This window comes from Carassius gibelio, chromosome B1 (assembly GCF_023724105.1).
Source record: "Carassius gibelio isolate Cgi1373 ecotype wild population from Czech Republic chromosome B1, carGib1.2-hapl.c, whole genome shotgun sequence".
NCBI classification, from domain to species: domain Eukaryota; kingdom Metazoa; phylum Chordata; class Actinopteri; order Cypriniformes; family Cyprinidae; genus Carassius; species Carassius gibelio.
The window spans coordinates 28326442-28346394 of record NC_068396.1 but is presented as its reverse complement, the minus strand read 5'-3'; the positions used below and the strand labels follow the sequence as shown (position 1 = coordinate 28346394).

Genomic DNA, 19953 nt, shown 5'->3' with positions numbered 1-19953 from the left:
CATAATACCTATTTTATCAATATTTCAAATAAATGCAGACTCAGTGAGTATAAAATACTTTTTTCAAAAGCACTATAAAAAAACTTACTGAAGCTAAACTTTTGAACAGTAGTGTAGTGTTGGAATCACTCACAATCACCTCCATTATGATTAGCAACAGCAGTAGACAGCAAGGCAGATTTAGAGATGATCATTTATCTTTCACTAATAATAAAATGTTTTTATTTGACATACACATTTGGAATGCCAAAAAGAATCACTGTCCGACTCATTTTTACCACAATATTATCTATCAATATAACTGCCTACAATAAAAAGTCTTATGTCTGATTCCTAATCTAACAGAGCTCAGGTTGAAATCACTGGAAGGATATTTCAGCTGACGTTTTCTAAAATCCAGGCCAGCGGAGAGTCTGGCCTAGATTCGGTCACACTCAAGTTCTTTCCTGAAAAGCTGGAGTATCAGGTTTTGGGCTCAGGACCAGAATGGTTTTTTTTTTAAATCGGACAAAGCCGAGGCGGCGGAGGGGCTCTGTTTGGTCTGAACTTCAAAGGCTGATGAGGTCGGTCGCTCAGGCACACTGATCTGAGATCACTGTTGTGGTTTTGATTTCAAGAGCTCCAGTGGTTAAGATTTGTTCAGGAACAGCTGGTCTTAGATCAGCATAAACATGTTTTTTCTTTCCTAGACTTGTTTTCCTGGACCGGTTCATAGAACAGAGAGTGATGTTTTTGAGGAAGCTGGCAAGTACAGTTCAGAAACGTAATCAGTGAGAGAACGATGGAGATCTTGAGGAACAAACAATATCAATCAAAATCCAAAACATACATGGGGAAAAAATAACTGGAAGAAAAAATAGAAGCACGGCATTTGAATATGAGTGCACACACAGGTTTGTAAACGTCATAAGGATGAGCAAATGATAACAGAATTTTCAGTTTTGCTTATGTAGACACGAAAAGTACAATTCATTAACTAACTGTTAACTGTTTAAATGTTTAAATTAGCTGTTTTGGACCCCACTGACTTTCATTATATGGAAAAACTTATTTTGTGTTGTGCAGAAGAAAAGAAGAAAATGAATACAAGTTAAAGGGTGAATAATTTACCCTTTCTATATTTTTGGGCGAACTAGGTTGAACGTCTGGATACTGATTTAATAAATAAATAAATGTACTGATCAGTCAATTTTCTAAATGTTTTAAGCTACATCAGCTCTGTGACCTTCTTACTATCAAGAAGTAATGGATTAAACAATAGAGACCCCTGAGAGTTATAGCACCAGGTTTATAAAGATCCTTTCAGACGCCCTCAGAGCAAGTTTGAAGCATTTGGTCCAGCTTCAGCATGGCTCTCCATGGACCGGATCTCCAATGGGAGCGAGGCCAAGACAAACTAGTCTACCCGAGACTGTGAGCAGCTCTCTATTGATTCTGTTTCAGTAAGCGAGGGTTACCGGCTGAATGAATGGACCCAGGGGAGAGAGAGGCGAGAGGATGGGAGGGAACCTCACAATATTGATGGCACAGAGCAAATTTCATAGTAGAGCATTGTTCAGGAAGCACACAGCAGCCTTGAGAGAAACCAAATTAATAAATGTAAACACTCAAACACTGACTGGAACAAGGAATGTCTCTTTAGAATAATCTCTAATAACTTACTAAATTTAAGAATTTACGCTACTATTCACAAGTTTGAGGTCAGTAAGATGTTTATGCCACTTTATTTGATCAAAATTACAGTAATATAGTATACAGTAACTGTGATATTTTGTAACTGATTCTTTGATGATTAGAAAGTTTGCAAGAACAGAACTTTTGGAACATTATAATATATTTTACTGCCACTTTTGATCAGTTAAATACATCCTTGCTAAAAAAAAAAAAATACAAAAAAACCCTAACCCTAACCCATATCAGAACCATTGGAACTATTGAAACTAGCATCAAAACATCAAACTTCACAACTCCAGAAAATATCAGAACATTTTTGCAATTCAAAGAGAATACTTCTTTAATGCAGGGCTCCATTAACCATTAACTTGTATTAAGACGACACAAAGAAAGACGATTCAAAAAAAGAATCATTGAAGTACTGTAAAAATAGAAAATAAAGCCACATTCCATGTCATAGAATAGCTTTATGTGAAAAACACACCAAAATGTAACTTGTCATGTCAAAAATGTGGCATGCCAGTTTTAAAATCAGTGGTAGTAAACCCATTGACTTACAATACAACTTATTCCACTATCAAATGTATTTGTTAAAAAGCATCCTTGTTCCAGGGAGGAATAGCATAGAATAATGAGAAAAACAGCAAGCTGACCTAAAAAGTCTCGTTTGCTTTGACTGTTATCTATATTACAGACATTCAACGAAAACTTCTAAATGCATTCTGCTGGTATTGGTTTGAGATGCGTGACACTGTAACCGCTCTGTAAGACTCTGAGGCCCTGCAGGATCCATTAGCCTATTATGGAACTAAGGACAAGGGGGATTTTTCCATCGTTCCCTCTCCATGACCTAGAGGGAAGCCAGAGCAGCCCGACTTCTGCCAATCGCTTCTTATAAACGCAATTTCAGCCACATTAAAAAGTTGGTTTGAATGATATCCAAGGAAAATAAATATGCGGCCTCTGACAGATACACCAGGGTAGTCATTTAATACTATGGCACAAAAATATGGAAGCCTGCTGAAGAGATTGGACTTTGGAGGATGGGCTTCGAGTGCTGAGATATCAAGCTGCTGCAGCTCATCTTCAGTTTCAACAAGTGCTTTGAACATTTGAGGAATTCTGGAGTCAAAGGAGGACAGACGGTTCACTCCAGGAATTGGGTTAGGCTACTTTTGGTTGATTTAAAGGAATAATTCACTCAAGAATAAAAATTCTGCCATTTTATGTTCACCTTCATACTTTCTTGAGCTACTCCTTTAAACGATTCTGTGTTTAGATTCCATTCTTTTCTCCCAGACACTCTCCGCTTCTGTTTCTCAAGCTCATTAATCCTGTAGCCCTGAGTGGTTCATCTCTTCCCAACACAAGTGAAGTTGTCACGCTTTTGCCTGCACTGTAAAACAGCTGGAGTTTAACCAGGGCTGAGGAAGCCAAGTGTTTCTTTCTCAAGGACAAGCAAATTCTGAGCAAGAATCTTAGGCCAGGATGTCTCTGAACCTTCTGTGATTAAATGGCTTTTCCAATTGTGAGAAACAACTAGTATAATTCATTTTGCCTGAATATCTGTACTCTGCTTGAACAAATAAACCAGTGATCTACAGTAAAAAGAAAGGCCAGTCACAACACAAATGATAACTATGAAGTTTAAAAAAAATAATAATAAGGTCATACTTTATTTTAGGGTACAATTCTCACTATTAACTAACCATTAACTATGACTTTTACCTCAATTAACTCCATATTTTTCTGCTTATTAATAGTTTATAAGGTAGTTGTTAAGTTTAGGGTATTGGGTAGGATTATGGATGTCATGCATTATATGTACTTTATAAGCACTAATAAACAGCCAATATGTTAATAATAGACATGAGAATAAGCAACTAGTAATTAGTGTGAACTGGACCCTCTACTAAAGTGTTACCAATAATAATCACTTTCAGAATCACCTTTTTTCCAGTGATCCATTGATGATCAGTGTTGGGGAAAGTAATTGAATTATTTACTTTTTATGTAAATTAATGCATTGTGTTACTTTTGTGTTACTTTTTGTCACCTGTGTTTAGGCCCTTTTACACCAAAAGTGAAATTAACAGGCCAAACAAAACAAAGTAACTTGTGTTACATATTTGAAAAAGTAACTTAGAAATTTTGTAAATGTAAAAGTAATGAAAGTAATCTGATTACATAACATAAGTTACTTGTAATTTGATATCCCCAACATGAATAATAAAAATATTAAGAGTCCAAAATCCACCTAACTTTAAAGAATAAATATCAAGTTATAGACTTTTGGTGGGGATTATAGTATTGTTCTAGTTTTTATTTTTCTCAACTTTTGGCATGATTACTCTATGATGGTCATAATGTATTTTAGCTCTATTTGTCTAATGGAAAAGTAAGATTCCTGTATATATTTGGAAAAATTGGCCTATATGTTGTCATTGCGAAATAAAATTTGTACAAAGAAAACACTTTGCCGAATTTGCAGCATGAGAGAACACAAGTTCAATAAAACAGGCAGCAAACAAACTTCAAAATAAAGCATCTCACAGAGAACACCCATGAGACAGAGTCTAGACTAGTTTTGACAAAGCATTATGTTTGAAATCAAAAGGTCAAGCTCTCTTTGAGTTGGTCTTGCTCAACAATGTCATTAAGTTCAAATGGGTTTACTGAATCTTTGTTCATCTTGATAACTCCTGACAACTCCCAATCCTCCCCACCCTCTTCCGTATGATTTAAAGGAAAAGATAAAATGATTATTCACAACAGTAAGAGGCTAGTTTTTAAGCTAGCTCTCTAACGCTGTGTTCAAATGTCAACCATATCTACAGATTGTGTTCATAATATTGAAAGATTGGATGTTCAAACTCTACTGCACAAGGCTACGAGATACGCTAGCATGAACAGTTTGCACTAAGTTTGAACATTTACAGCATTAGCAAGGACATTCATCTGGGAAAACAGAAAGGGATAAAAACAACACTCAAGGCTTTCTTTCTACACTTTCAATAGTTATTTGTCAATCTCTACATTCTACATGAACTCTTAACTGTGTGACCCCTGATCCATTAGCACATGTTTCAACCCACAAACTTCTCATGCCTATCTCTTGGACATTCCAGATCAATCTGGCCTCTATCCCAGAGACCTAGAGGGGGTTCAAGCCGACCCACCGCCAAGAAAACTGGCCATTTGACACCTCCAGGTGGAGCCAAGAACGAGACTGTAGATTTACAGGGAGAGGGGGATGTCAGAAGAGGATACCAGGGGATCTTAAGGACAAAGACCGAAGGAGGGGTTATACATCAAAGAGGAAGAAAGTATCAGAAAAGACGAGGCGGCTAAAGACAGACCTGCTTGACATGTTGCATCTGAAAGCATTCATGTGTGGAGGCAACTCTACGTGTTTGTGGTTTGTGTATACACAAGCTTTCACCAATAAAAACCACGTGCTAAGCCAATTATCTGCAGTGTGTGTGAGGGACTCACCGCTTTCGCTCTTCTCGATTACGTCCACCGTCTCTCCAGCCTTCAGGCTGATCTCCGAGTTCTCCTGCCGCTCGTAGTTGGCCACCACCACGTACTGCTCCAGCACCATGGGCTCACTGCTGTCCAGTCCTGCCGGCGAAGGGAAGAAACAGGCAGTCAGCCACCGTCCCGCCATCCCAGCACTTCTCCCGCCAACCCTGCCCTGCCAACGACCTCCGGCTTGACCCCTGTACACCGCCATCCGCACTCCTCAGCCTAGCGCAAATCAAACTCCTGCTGACCGTGCATGCTCCGCAATGACGGGCCATTTAGACCAACCTTCGCCCCCTCGCTGGACGCGCATTTGACTGGGGGGAAAAGACAATTTCGAAAAAGAAAGGCGAGGTAGACGTCTTTCAGGGACTCGAGATCTCGATAGTGTCAAGGTGATGCTGGGTCTCCATAATACAGTGAAGATTTTTGGGAGGTAACAGGGAGGAATGTAAGGAAGGGAAAGGAGGCTGGGAGAGAGCTGTTTACGGTAGGGGACGTGACTCGCGAGTGGAGGGATAGAAAGTTTTTCTTCAACAGTCGAGCAAGAACAGGCCTCCCTCCCTCACTCTCTCTCTCTCCATCCCTCCTCCCATCTGGCTGAAACAGGGAGAGAGAAAAACGCCAATCAGGGTAGACTGTTCTCCAAGCCTTAAATAGAAACATATGAGTGGGCCGAGTAAAGAGAGAGAAGCTGTGTTTATATGAAACGCAAAGAGAAAGCATTTCAGCTGGGGTTAAGCCACACTCTCACTCTGTATCCATCTCTCTTTCTTTTTGTATTTCCTCTGACAATCTCTTTAACCTATTCCTCTTCATCATCCAGCCATAAAAGGAAATGCTTATTAAAAATTATTTACTCATCCTTATGTTGTCCTAAACATTTATGACTTACTTTATTTTCTAAAACTTACTCTAGGATTTTCCTAATTCGAGTGTGTAAAAATCTATTTAAAATCAATTATGTTCTTTTGAACATTCTATTCATCAAAGAATCTTGGAAAGAAATATGTATCATCATATCCACAATAGTATAAAGCAATTATTTTCCACATTGATAGGAATGTTTCTTGAGCAACAAATTAGCATATCACAATTACCACGTGACACTGAAGATATCTACTGAATATTTAGCTTTGCCATTGCAGGAATAAATCACACTTTTACATATTAGCTATTAAATATTTTTACATAAAAGTTATTTTAAACTAATAGTATCTCACAATATTTTTTTACTCTTTTTTTTTATTATTCTTTTTCATCTTTTTTGATTAAATAAATACAGATTTGGTGAGAATAAAAGCCAATGAGCCAAATGAGCAAAAACAAGCGACAACCAACACCAATAGACTACAACGGGGTTAAAAAAAAAAAAAAGAAACATTGATTCGACAAAACCGGACAAACATGTCTGTTGCTGTTCTTTTTTCCTGCATCTGTCAGTGCCTTAAGAGACTTAAATTACAAAAATCTAACTGACTCCAGACCTTTCCATTTTTGTAGTTTATTGAACATTCTGTTTAATGTTGTTTTTTAAATTAAAACACATCAAACGTTTCTGGCTTATGCATTCCAAGACTTTCTGCATATAGTTGCTTAAACTTCAAATGCTGTAGTAATTACCTCTGGGAACTATTTTTGTAGTTTCTTTATATGTGCTTTAACTTCAAACTCTGTGTGGTTGCCTTTTCTCTATTTTTCGCATGTTCTGGTCTTCTGGAAACTAGAGGTTTTTAATAGGAAATGTTTCAAATGTTCTTACAGAAACATGAAATGTATCATTTTTTTTCATTTGCTGTATCGCATGCAAGCACATACTGTATAACAATTACTATGGTGTTGACGTCTCTTTTGAACACAAACCATGGTATTTGCTCATTCATAAAGCAATTAATTAATATTATTGAACCAAATCATAACTTTTTGTACCAACCAACCTTGTATTCAGTCAACGTCAAGCTGTAATGTGTTGCTAGCGCGATGTGTTTTAACACTATGAGCTATTAAAACAGGATTACTGGGGAATCCTTCGTGTGCAGATGCTCAGTGCTGTGAGAAGCGAGAGAGCAGTAGTTATGTATCTTGTCTTAATCACCATCGGCATGGAACAAACTAATTAGCGATGCCTCACACTTCATGGCGCCATGTCATGCTAACATGAAAACATACTGTATTGCTCAACTGAATGCTTGCAGCTGTGCTGAAGCGAACTGTGAAATATATTCCTGACATTTTAACGCTGTTTGTGCCAATCGTAGAAATATTTCACTTCAATCTGACAGTCACCACAAAGAACACGGTGCTAATTCCAAACTTTCCATTAGCATCAGTTTACAGTTAGCTTACCCCTGCGGAAAAATCCATCATAACCCGGTAGCTGTGGTTTCTTGCTGCTCTAAACTGGACACTAGCTAGTCCATAATGGTTATTATCTTGTAGTCAGTCGTGGACTAGCAATAAACAAGCTACAGTACTTTGGCTGGAACATGGAAGGTCGACCAGCCACAAAAACATGATTTGACTAGCTAATGACCAGCTTGGACAAGTTAGAAACCACCTTTCTTAAGCCGGATTATGAAAGTATGTACACAAGCAAATGCTATGAGTTATATAATCAGTGTGTTTTCTTTATTTTGCAGTAAATTGACCAATTATGTAGGGTGTGTGCGGCGATCATGGTGGAAACACAGGCTCCACATGGGCTATAGTTCTGTTAGCATCAGCATTTATTTCTGAAAACAGAGCGCATTCTTTTCTGAAATGTTTATTTGCATGCCATGGTCAGTAAGACGTCCCAGGAGAGCACTGAGGAGAGACCACAATCTTTCATGTCATGTTTTACATCCTCCGTTTTCACACTGAATGTCTTCCTCTTCGCTGCTGGCCTTACGACACCTAAATATTTCGTCTTCCAGCATAAACTTTATAAGCCAAAAGTAAACCTCCAGACTTATGAGATCTTGCTCTTAAAAAAAAAAAAAAAAAAAAAAGAGTTTTACATCCTTATATAAATGTCTTAGGGGAACTTTTTACGCAATTTAGGCAGTTAAATTCTCATAGTCATGCCCATATAAACAACACTTGCAGCCTATTGCATGTACTTGTCCTATTTTAGTCATAGTCAATTAGTAAATTAGTCATATTTACCATTATTCATTTGAAAAGTTACATTCTGGATTGCTTACATCAGACTCTATAAGAGCTATATCACAATTAAAGCTGTATATTATGTTGCATTTCCTAATGGAGTAACCAGCCAAATGGTGATTAGTGGCTTTACATGTCTTCGCCAAAGTTAGTTTTTGGACCGTGGGTAAGAGCTGTTTTAGGAACTATTCTTGTAAAAACTAGAAAATTACCACATTGAAGAGTTGCACAAGGAAAAGCGAGAGACGAATTTGCACAAGGAGAAGTGAGAGACATATAAAGCACATCTACCTGAGGCCTCAGACTTGGTTGGACTGTCCTGAAGGCCATACATCCAAACTGAGGGCGGCAGAAAAGAGAGGAGAGGGAAAAAAAACAGAGAAAAAAAGGAGTATAAATGTTAGTCAGAAGAGAGTGGAAAAAGACACAACAGCCAGCATTGAATGTTTTCATCAAAGCAGCAAAATCCAACCAAAAGTAACAATTTCTACACGCTGCAGTACAGTTCACTTCCTTCAAATTTGTGACTAGTGCACAGGCCATTAGCATTAGCTTTGAAATTAGTGTTATTCCTGTAAAGTCTGCTGATGATATAATAATAATTTCATAAAAATAGAAATGAAAAGACTTTTTGAAAATGTAGCTAGCCCATTTTAGGACCATTATATAATTTTGAGATGTGGATTTTTGAAAAACTATTATATATATATATATATATATATATATATATATATATATATATATATATATATATATATATATATATATATATATATATATATATATATATATATATATATATATATATATATATATATAAAAGTGATGTCATAGTGTGTTGCATAATTTTATTTATACTGTTTAAAAAAAATATTGAAAGCACAATATTGACTATATTTAAATGTATTTTGCTTGCAAATGATGCTGGTTATTATTATTTTATTTTTATTTTTTTAGAAAAAATGCAAGTCATATTCTCTTTTCTTCTTTTTTAGGAAACATTCTTTTTACAATTAAACTGAAATGTGACTTGTTTATAAGACGTCTTAATTTCAAGCAATGTGTGCTTTGATTTCATTTGTTCAAAATATTCAACAATTAACCATCAATAGATTGTTGTTTCCTTAAATTGTTTTAAAATCACAAAGATAAGAAATACACTCTCTCATTAGAAAAATAGCCCACCGTTAATAGCTGGATATATATACGGTACAAACCTTTAATAAACTATGAGGGCAAAAATAATAAATAAATACATACATTCATAAAATAAAATAATCATTCATTAATTGCAATCAAGGTAAAAAGTTCAATTAATCAAGATTTAGATTTTAGGTCATGTCGTCCCTATATAGTGTTGAGCTTTGCATTCGTTCTCACATTACATTAATGCAAATTTTGTAATAAATAAACAAATGCTAAGCTCATCACTGAAACACAGCAATCAATATCATTCTGTCAATAAGTTTCTTTTTTTTTTTATTAAAAACTGTATAAATAAAATTTAGTGCACAGTATTATGTCACTTAAATATGTTTTGTTTTTTTAAAACAGGCTTTATTGACTTAATGCAAATCTTTTTGCCCAGAAAAAAAATATATTTTTTTTATCCTCCTTTGTAACACATCTCACCAGTATAACTGTATCTGTTTAATACCCCATACCAGATAAATAATAGTTCAGTGAGTTATTATGCAAGGTGCCATCTGGTTGCAATATGCATAAAGCATCACATGGAGTTGAAAAATAATGTGCGTGTGTGTGTCTTCTCTGACAAATCTATTGCTTGGAAAACAAGGATGTCTGAGTTTATGAGTGTGAGGTCACAGCAGAGTTTCCTAATATCTTCTCTTTTATCACACACACACACACACACACACACACACACACACACACCAATCTCCATCAGGAAATTAAATGTCACACGTCACTATCGGTAAAAATACGAGAAAGCACTGGGGAGACGTCTCGGCTGACAGGAACAATTACTTTGTTTCTATAACTTATTTCTTTTCAATGCTTCAATGGACTCCCCACAAAGGCATGCATGCCAGCAAAAAATGAGGTGTAACATAACCTCTGTAAACAATGAACACCGGCAAACTTCAAGATGTTGTGTTTTTACCCCACAGAACAAACCTCGCCCTTCCCTAATCCATTCATTTCTTCCCTCCTACATTCTATGGGATTGTGAGTTAAAACAACAAATAAAAACGTAAAATTTGATCCATGCTGCAGTTAGCCTTTCATACTCCCATAGGGATTGTTTCCCACCCAAACCCTGATCTGAACGCAGGAGATTTTACTGGCAAATTGGTGAATCACTCACAAAAATGTCAAATAAATGCCATAGCGATATCAACAGCCCTTTTTGACTTCAACTACAACCATTTCGGATGTACGTTTAAAATTCTATGCTAAATTAGCATCAATAAACATTAGCAATAATATACATTTTATTAGAGAAAATAAAAAAAATGCACAACATTAGCAAAACTGTCAGCAAGTATGATTTGCTAAGTTGGGACGTCAAAAGTACTAGTACTTCGATACCAAGATGACATTAAAAAATAATACAGTTATAACTGTATAATAAATAAATGTATTTGCTGAACTCATTTCAGTACTTGTGCAATGTCTGAACAGTCAAATGCAAACAGATAGTACAAAAAAAATACTCTAGCATGTTTGTACTATTAATTAAACAACAGTATTTATGAGATAAAACAAAAACTATTCATGCTCAAATAACTCATGCTCTTTATTTCTGACTGTTTGTTTCAAAAATTACTCACAACATATGTCTACTGCCATTGTAAATTGTTAATAGCCTACTTGTATTAACCGTAATAATTACATATAAGAGTTGTTTTAAAAATCTTTTAGATGCTACTAAATATAGCTTTGGTATTGAAACTTCTGATGAACCTGCTCGTTCCAGCTCAGGGTTGATCTTGAGGTCAACTGTACTTCCCTACAAAAACTTCATGGGGTTTGAATTAAACGGACTCAAGTGCCTTGGAGGTCAAATCATTTACAAATGCTCCACACCCCCGTTAGCAAAGCTCTACACATCTGACAGATATTAACTTTCCACCTCTCTGACCCTTCCTTCACATAGAAACGCTGAAACACTCACTGTTATGAACATATACTCGATCTCTCCCACTCCCACCCATGATAAATAGACACATACACACAGCATCGCTCACACACACTAGTGATTAAGCTCGGGTCAGCGGTGTTAGAACCGAGTGAACGTCTGTTTTGGTTTCTCTCACTGTAATTTACGTCTCTATCCTGACCCCAAAGGGTCGACCTCTCTCCATTACAGGAAACATATATGTCTTTCTTTCTGAATACTACATGCTATAGTATTACCTTAAACATATCTGAAGAAAAACACAACACCTATTTGTTATCGACACTCTTAGATAGGACTTGTGCATTACGGACATCTTTAACAAAGAGAGCGTTTGGTTTTAGACAGCACTTGGCATGGGCATCCCTAGCACACTGGAGATATGATGGTCACTATGAAAAAGACTGTTATGCTGATTTGAATATTACGAACTGATCCAGTTGTCGGCTATGAAAGCTCAGCATGTAGATCGCAAGAACAAGAAAACATCAACAAATGAATATCAAACCTTGTGCTGACTGTGTTTTGGCAGAGAGGTCACATGAGACAGAAACACATGCTAAGCAACATGCATCTATTTTTGTATTTACGTGGTAGTTTTAAAGAAATATTGTGCCCCAGAGGTTGAAAAAAATATTTTTAAAAGTTACAATTATTTCGCCTTTTACAGTGTATGTACAGATTTCATTGTTTTAGCCTGATTCTAGACACAACCCGGTATTATTTTAGAACGATTTATTGGAGTTTTTAATCATATTCTGAATTAGTTTTCATTTTAAAGTTCAAAGTGTTTTATATACATAGAAAACATTAATTGCAAGTAAAGTGCAAGTAAAACTTTTTTTTAAATATGGGATAATAATAAATAAATAAAATGTCATAAATATGGGCATATGAGATAACGTTCCATCCTCATTCAGCATTATAGATATTTTTATGCAAAAATTAAACAACGTTTATTCTGACCTGGACTTTATTAAAAATATATAAAAGAACAAGTGATCATACTAAATTTGGCTATATTTTAAATGACAAAAACATCTTGCTTACAAATGCCTAAACCCTAGATTTGAAGAATAGGAGCAAAGAGTGCTAAATATTTCACTTTATAATAAATTAGGATTTGGGGGCTGCACTGTGATCCTTTTAATGTCATCTAAAGGTTATTGTTCAAAATATGTCTGTATAGTATGTATGTTTTATATACAAACTATTGTTACACTAAATGACATTTTTATTTCAATCATGGTTAAAATGTATAATAGTAATTATTTTTTACTCAGAAAAAAAAACAATTATAATAAACAATACACATTCTAATGTTTGATAAAAAATAAAGCTGCATTAAACTTGTATTGTTTTGGTGCTTGAATATCCCTTTCCAACTCTGACCCATACACTAAAAAAATAAACTTTTCCATTATTTATAGTTTTGACCAATAAAACTATTATTTTTTACAATAATTACATTCATCAACTAGCTAAACATACTTAGAACAAATTGGAACTAATCATCCTGTTATTTTCCAGTAGCTAACATCTCTAATCAGTCAAACTGCATTCATTAAACGCCATTAAAAACCACACTGACCTATTTAAGCCCATTCCTTTCAATGGAACAGACAAACATACACCACACATACATACAGCCATTCCTCTCAAACTGAAACTATCCCTCCTCCCCTGAAACTCCCATCTGTTCCGCACACCTCTCTCTCTCTCTCTCTCTCTCTCTCTCTCTCTCTCTCTCTCTCTCCGTATGGCCCCTCCACTCCTCCACAGAGCCCTGAGTCTTGTGTAAACAATATTAGCTAGTCCGACGTCACACTGAACCCACTCTGCCACGTCTGACTGACCCCATTCCAGCAGAACCCCACAATTTCCCCTCCGTTTTTCCCCTCTCCACATCTGAGTCTCACACGAGGAGTAAAATGAGGAGGACTGCAAGTAAAGCGTGTCCTTTCCTCGCTAGGGAGGACAGGAAGACATCTGAATAATCTGAGAGGATTGTCTGTAAGTGTCTGATTAAAGTTCAGGACCCCAAAGGTTGCAAGTTCAAATCCACCGAGGTATGATCTGTAAAAAGTCTTTAAGATACTTAACCCCAGGCTAAACTCGAGGGGGACTGGATTAACAGACTATAAGATGCTTTGGACAAAAGATGCAGCCAAATGACAAATTTGCACAAAAAGAATAGCTTTCATTTTACGCAAAGAAATGTGTATTTCTATTCAGCATAGATATATGAAATTGATCAAAATGGTAGCCAAATAGTTGCCGGATTTCTGTATGGAAAAATTTACTGTGGAAGTCAATGGCTAGCCGTAACATTCTTCAAAATATCTTCTTTTGTGTTTAAATAAAAAAATCATACAGGTTTGGAACAACTTGAGTTAAAACTGTAATTTTTATGTAAACCATTGCTTTAATCTGTTATCATCAATGTCTTAATGCGTGGGTAACACTTTATAATAACTGCACACTATAAATCATTAATTAAGCATTAGTAAACAGATAATTCATAATTTATAAAGCATTAATAGACAGTAATAATCAGTTTATAAATACAGATATAAATGCTTTATTCTTGATTTAAAAGCATATCTATAATGTGTTTAATAATTGTATTTTCATACTTTATTCATGATCAATTTATCATTTCTCAATGAAGTATAGAATTATTTACAAACCAGTTATTTAGGAGTTGCCAGTGATTCATAAGATCACAAGAAATGTAGTCAATTCAGGTAGTTATAAAGCATTTAGTAGTGGTGAGTTAACTATTTATGTGAGCTCATCTAAAGTGAGTCTAGTTATGCCTTGTAAAGCATTTATAAAGAATATTTAAAGGCTCAGTTATCTTCTAAACAAAAAACGGAAACAAACACCACACAGTAATACAGAACATAGAAATATTAACAACCTTAAAACTCATTTGTAAAAGCTTTACAAGCCATAAATAGTTCTCACTTTAGATGAGCTCACAAAAATAGCTAACTAACAACTACATATGTTTTATAACTACCTGAATTAACCCTGAATTTAAGAAGAAATACATGTTAATAAACCATTTATTAACACTTTAAGTAAATATTACTATATGTCTGAATAAAAAGATGTATGAATACACATTTAAAACATTTATTAATCATTTACTTAGAATTTCTAAGTGATCCTATGAACCATTGACAACCCATTGAAAAAAACAATTATTAAATACATTATAGATATGCTTTTAAATCAGGTATAAAGCATTTATATCTGTATTTATACACTGCTTATAAATGTCTATTAATGCTTTATAAATGATGAATTAACTGTTTCCTAATGCTTAACTAATGATTAATAGCATGCAGTTATTATAAAGTGTTACCAATGCGTGTTGTAATAAATCTAAAAAAAATTTTGTATGATGATAACTATTTAAATTGCTATTGCTAACCCTGGATTTAAAAACGGTTAATCAAAATGACTCAAAATGATGGTGGATAAATTTGTATTTATACATTTCCCCCAATTGTGAAGGACAGATCAGACGGTTTTGCGCATTTCACCTAATCCTTAGGGCTCTGAACTTCTGAACAGGTGGTTTATGTCTGCAGGCTGACATAAGAGCAGTTCTGAGAGGACAGAACTGGGCAAAACTGATCCCTATTTGGGGCTTAAGTGTCTCAAACCCATCTGCTTGTCAAGATGCTCTCCCCGAGGAAACTTGACTAACAAGCCAAACTTAGGGTCTTAAGGGTCTTAGAGTTATGTAACTCTTGCTTGCTGTATTACAACAGCCTTTTGCAAAATTACTGAAAAGCATTATCTAATTTTTTTTTTAACAATAATAATAAAAAATAAACATGAAAATAAAAATGAAAAGCATTATTGACTTCCTACAAATAAAAAGTGTCAAAAAATAAATAAATAAATAAAAAAAAAAAACAACCTTGAGAATCACAATGTGTCCAATCATTAAAATCCAATGGAATGCATTTAGTTGGAAAGTATTTAGAAAAATCTTTTAAAATTGACTTAAATTGAAGAACATCATCAAAGTTCTTGTGAAAATTACAAACAAAATTATGCAAAAAAGTATAACTGAAAACCTGTTAAAAGTTAAAAGCATGAGCCAAAAACATTAACAATAATAATTTAAAAATTAATCTAAAAACACCAAGATAATAGTCCAATATGTAAAATTAAATAATCAGCGAAATCCCAAGGATCAAGTTTTTAGTGAAATTTAATGAAGACAAAATAACTCACTTTAATGGGTCTGTTATTGGCAGATTGTGCACGAACCACAGAAATGACCCAAAATTCCTTGCAAAGGGTGCCCGAAGGTAGCAATAAACCATTAGGACTATCAGATCCATTTAAAACATCAACTGGAGGTTTACATAAAGGGTTCAGTCAGGGCTCTGCCGTTTATTTGTGTAAAGTCCCACAGCTATAGTGTAATGCTATTGAATCATGCTCTGTGTGAGTGATTATATTGTAATCATACACTGTTAAGGGCCACCTCAGAGGGAAACAAGACCCCTGTCTTCCTGCCACCAAAAAGCTACGAAAGTCTACGTGTGACCTCTTTCTCTAAACTGTTTACCTAAACCTACAAAGAAACTCTTCTTTAGTTTGTGAGACACTATGGCAATATCAAAGTTTGTCTCATGATACACATAATTTCAGATTGATTGTACTGGACCTATTTCCATTGCAAGGAGAAGGTATGCTGTACTTGCCCTTCCTCTGATAAAGCTGTTAGCAGTTTGTCACTACTTAAGCAATGAGGTACATTATGAGAGCCCATGCTGTTTTGTGAATACAGATACGACTACATGCAAATGATTATGTATAACAAAAAAAAAAACATTGATAAATATTATTTAAGCAATAAAACATCAACATATGTACTGTTGTTACCACGTATGAGCCGTGTTTCATGCCTTTGGGCGAATCACAGCAATGCAGGCACTCCTAAATACAACACAATTACGAGTGTGATATTGCTTTTACACCGCACTTTAATAATAACAAGTTATTATAGGGCAACTTACAAACAATATTGACAGTTACTTTTATCTTTTTTTATTTTTTTGCTTTTTGAGTGAATAAGTGTCTTTAAACAAATCAATTGAGTAAATGATTCAATGACTCACTCATAAACAGAGTCACTTGTTTCACTCAGGAACGAATCAGTGTTTTAAACAAATTGTTTGAATAAATAGTTTGCTCAAAAACAGTTACTATTTGCCACCCCACCCACCCCCCGTTCACATTGTCATTTTCAAAACCATTCTAAAAAGACATTACTCATAACAGCATGAAAGCTCTGGTGGATGGGACTGCCAGGGGAACTACGAAGCCCACGCCTGGAACAAGTTTGTTTTTGATAATGACACTTTCCAGCTGCAGTTCCCACCTGCTAAACCCTCAGAGATAATTCATTAGGACGGAAACCATAGAGCCAAACGTTCAAACTCACAGACAGATGGGGACAAAGTGATACCTCGGATCCTTAAACAGAAAAATAAATGACAAATTTCCAAACATGCAAAAATACATATCTGAGTCATTAGGATAACAACTTCAGGATGTTATTCACTTGGACTGTGGCTAACATAGATGATTACTGATGTCTGACAGATGCACATCCAGTGGTCATCTTAAAAACAGTGAGGAACAGAGGATGATGATGATTCCAGTGATCCAAATCACTAATGATAAGTGGTTCCACATGATTTATTGTCAAATGAGAGGTGGAAGGGGGGAACAACAGCTGGAAATGGCTCATTACATCACCTCAAATGCTAGTCAAATTATAACCCAATGTAAGCAGTTTTCAAACGTTGTGAGAGCAAATATATGTAAATGAACAAACAGAATGGATGGACACATATTTGTACAGACTCTGCAGACCTAATAAAAACTGGAACAAACAATTGTCTGTAATGAGTATTAACTGGTCAAAAAAAAAAATTACATTCATTTGTCTTGATCAAGTTTTGCCTACAACAAACAGATCCAATGTTCCCTTAAGGATAATAAAACCTTAATCAAAATACACAAGGATATATTTAATAAATGTATTAATCAGTGTCAATGGAAATCTCCCAAATGATAGAAAAACAAATGTGCGTTGTGTGTGTGCTGATGTTTTTTTCATGTTTTTACTGCATATTTGACCTTACAGTACGAGCTTAACACAAATTCACAAACCTGAATGTTGTTCCTTTTTATATTCTGGTACAACATCATCTATAAAACTAAACCCGTCTATCTAGCACTTCGCCTCATCACAAATGTACAGAAATAACTACAGTATGAGGCCAGAACGCTGCACTCTGCCCCCCCAAAAAATCACTAATGACTCTGCATCCATCTGACTGTACATGTGTGTTTCACCTTCCAAACACATTTAGCTCTTAGCATCACAACCATGAGTACTAGCTTCCAAAGCGTCAAAAAAAAAAAAATTAGTTTTAGTGTTGCACTAAAGAACCTGTGACGATACTTTATTCACTGTAATTTTAATGGTAAACGACTGCAAACATGCTACAGTAAAAAGCTGTTAACTGGATTCTTACAGTGTAAAACTGTGATAGAGCTAGTGTTACATTGAATGCAATTTTACTAAAAATAAATAAATAAATAAATTGACATTCCCATAATTCCCTGTGTGACACTTGTGTTTTCGTTTAAATCAATGGTTCTTAGTTTGTTCTCACATTACATTGTATGTTGTTAAGTAGATGTTTATAGTAAATATTTTAATGCCATGTGTGTTACTATGATGTTGGAGTTATAGTGGTTATGTTAATTTAGCAGAAAGAAAGCTGTTGGATCTACTGGTTTGTTTATTTGTTTTTTCATTTTTGTAAATTAAACAACAATTAAAATGTCAAATTTACAGGTTCCTCTGTTACATTTTTACTGTATTTTAGATTACAGAATTCTTCTGGCAACCATGCTGACAGGTTTGTTTCGTAAAAACCACAGGATTGAGGATTGCACCTTAAAACGACTTTTTTAAATATTTTGTTGAAAATAAAGTTAGAAATAAATGCAAACAGGAAATAGAACAACGTCTGGAGTTATTCAATACATCATTCGAACTTCTGATTACATCTTTATTGCATATTTGGAACCAAAAACTAAATCCAAATGTTAGTAAATGAATTTGTGTTTACATGCGGAAAGCAAACAGATCAAAAACGGAAAATGTTTCTAAGGGACGTGTGTGGGAGAGACGACAAGAACTCCAATGTTCACTCCAATCCAAATTACATTAGTGTTCAACAGTGTGTGTGTGTGTGTGCGTGCATGCATCTCTGAGTAAGTCCCAACTGCAGAACGGCTGTTCAATCACAAAACACACACCCTAGCATGCTATGCAAAGGGAACTTGGTCTAATCCTTGTCATAAATCAGTCTCTGTGCCTCAACATTATTATAACAGCATGAAAAATAAGTATATATATTTATTTGTACATGCATGAATAAAATAAAATAAAATAAAACATGCCAGCGAGGTGGTTCCATGTTTTTTTCTGTGCCATCAGTGGGACGACTTGGCTGAGACCACTTTGGCAACAGCATGAAGTACAAATGCTCATACTTTCATGTGGCTTTCCACCAAAGTCCCACCAGTTATTCCTAAAACCTTTTACAGCTGACACTCCCAGAGCTCTAAAAACCTCTGAGTCATGTGCAGTTCTCTAAAGAAACTCAGCTGAAACCCTGAGCTGAGTGCAAAACAGCAAGTCATTCAATGCCGCAATAACAGAGAGGGCATGCCGAGTTAGTGAGCGGGGTTTGAGTTAGTACTTAAACCCAGCAACAGGTTTAACAATCACATGGGAGGTAAATCAAAATCTGTCTTACCTGACTTGCGTTTGGATCCATAATCCCTGTAAAAAAAGCAACAGCAGAGTGACATGGTAAGTCACAGTGAGACAATGTCCTGCAGCAGACAGCTGTCACACTCACACACCCACTCCCTCACACACACACACACACACTCAAGAGAGATGCAGTGAGAGCAAGATATGTGCCAGGGCAAGGAGCAAGTGTGTGTTAAGATCGAAGGGGCCAGCTGCTATCACCACAACATCTGATCATGTGACCCAAACAGAACCATAGCTCTTTCTCTATCCTTTTATCCCCCATCCCTCCTCTCATCCTCCAGCTCTGGGATAAAAAGGGCGGATCTCTTAACACACGCTGATTAATAGATCAGAATGACACCCAGCCTGTGTGTGACACTTATCCATCAGCAAAAAAAAATCTAGTTAAAAGGTGAAAAGGGAGATCTATTTATAGAAACTGATGCCAATGGGGAGCTATCAAATTAAGCAAATGTGCAAACACATACATTGGACACACACATTAAAAAGATGAATGGAAAGAAGACAAAAGTACACAGAATAACTATATTTAAAAGAAAAAGAGTGGTACGTGATCTTCCAAAACTTA

At 35.4% G+C, this 19953-nt stretch overlaps 1 protein-coding gene across 6 annotated transcripts in view; it reads right to left on the bottom strand.

Annotated features, from left to right (window-relative positions):
- Positions 1-19953, bottom strand: part of sh3pxd2aa (SH3 and PX domains 2Aa) — an 88933-nt gene that overhangs the window by 21344 nt on the left and 47636 nt on the right. For 4 of the 6 annotated variants that reach the window (XM_052545567.1, XM_052545562.1, XM_052545568.1 and 1 more), the window contains exons 6-8: positions 19363-19388; positions 8638-8685; positions 5170-5298 (exon numbers count right to left, since the gene is read on the bottom strand). In XM_052545567.1, coding sequence (XP_052401527.1) covers positions 5170-5298; positions 8638-8685; positions 19363-19388 — 203 coding nt within the window. The remainder of the gene's footprint in view (positions 1-5169; positions 5299-8637; positions 8686-19362; positions 19389-19953) is intronic. The other 2 variants (XM_052545564.1, XM_052545565.1) reach the window with 1 other exon arrangement.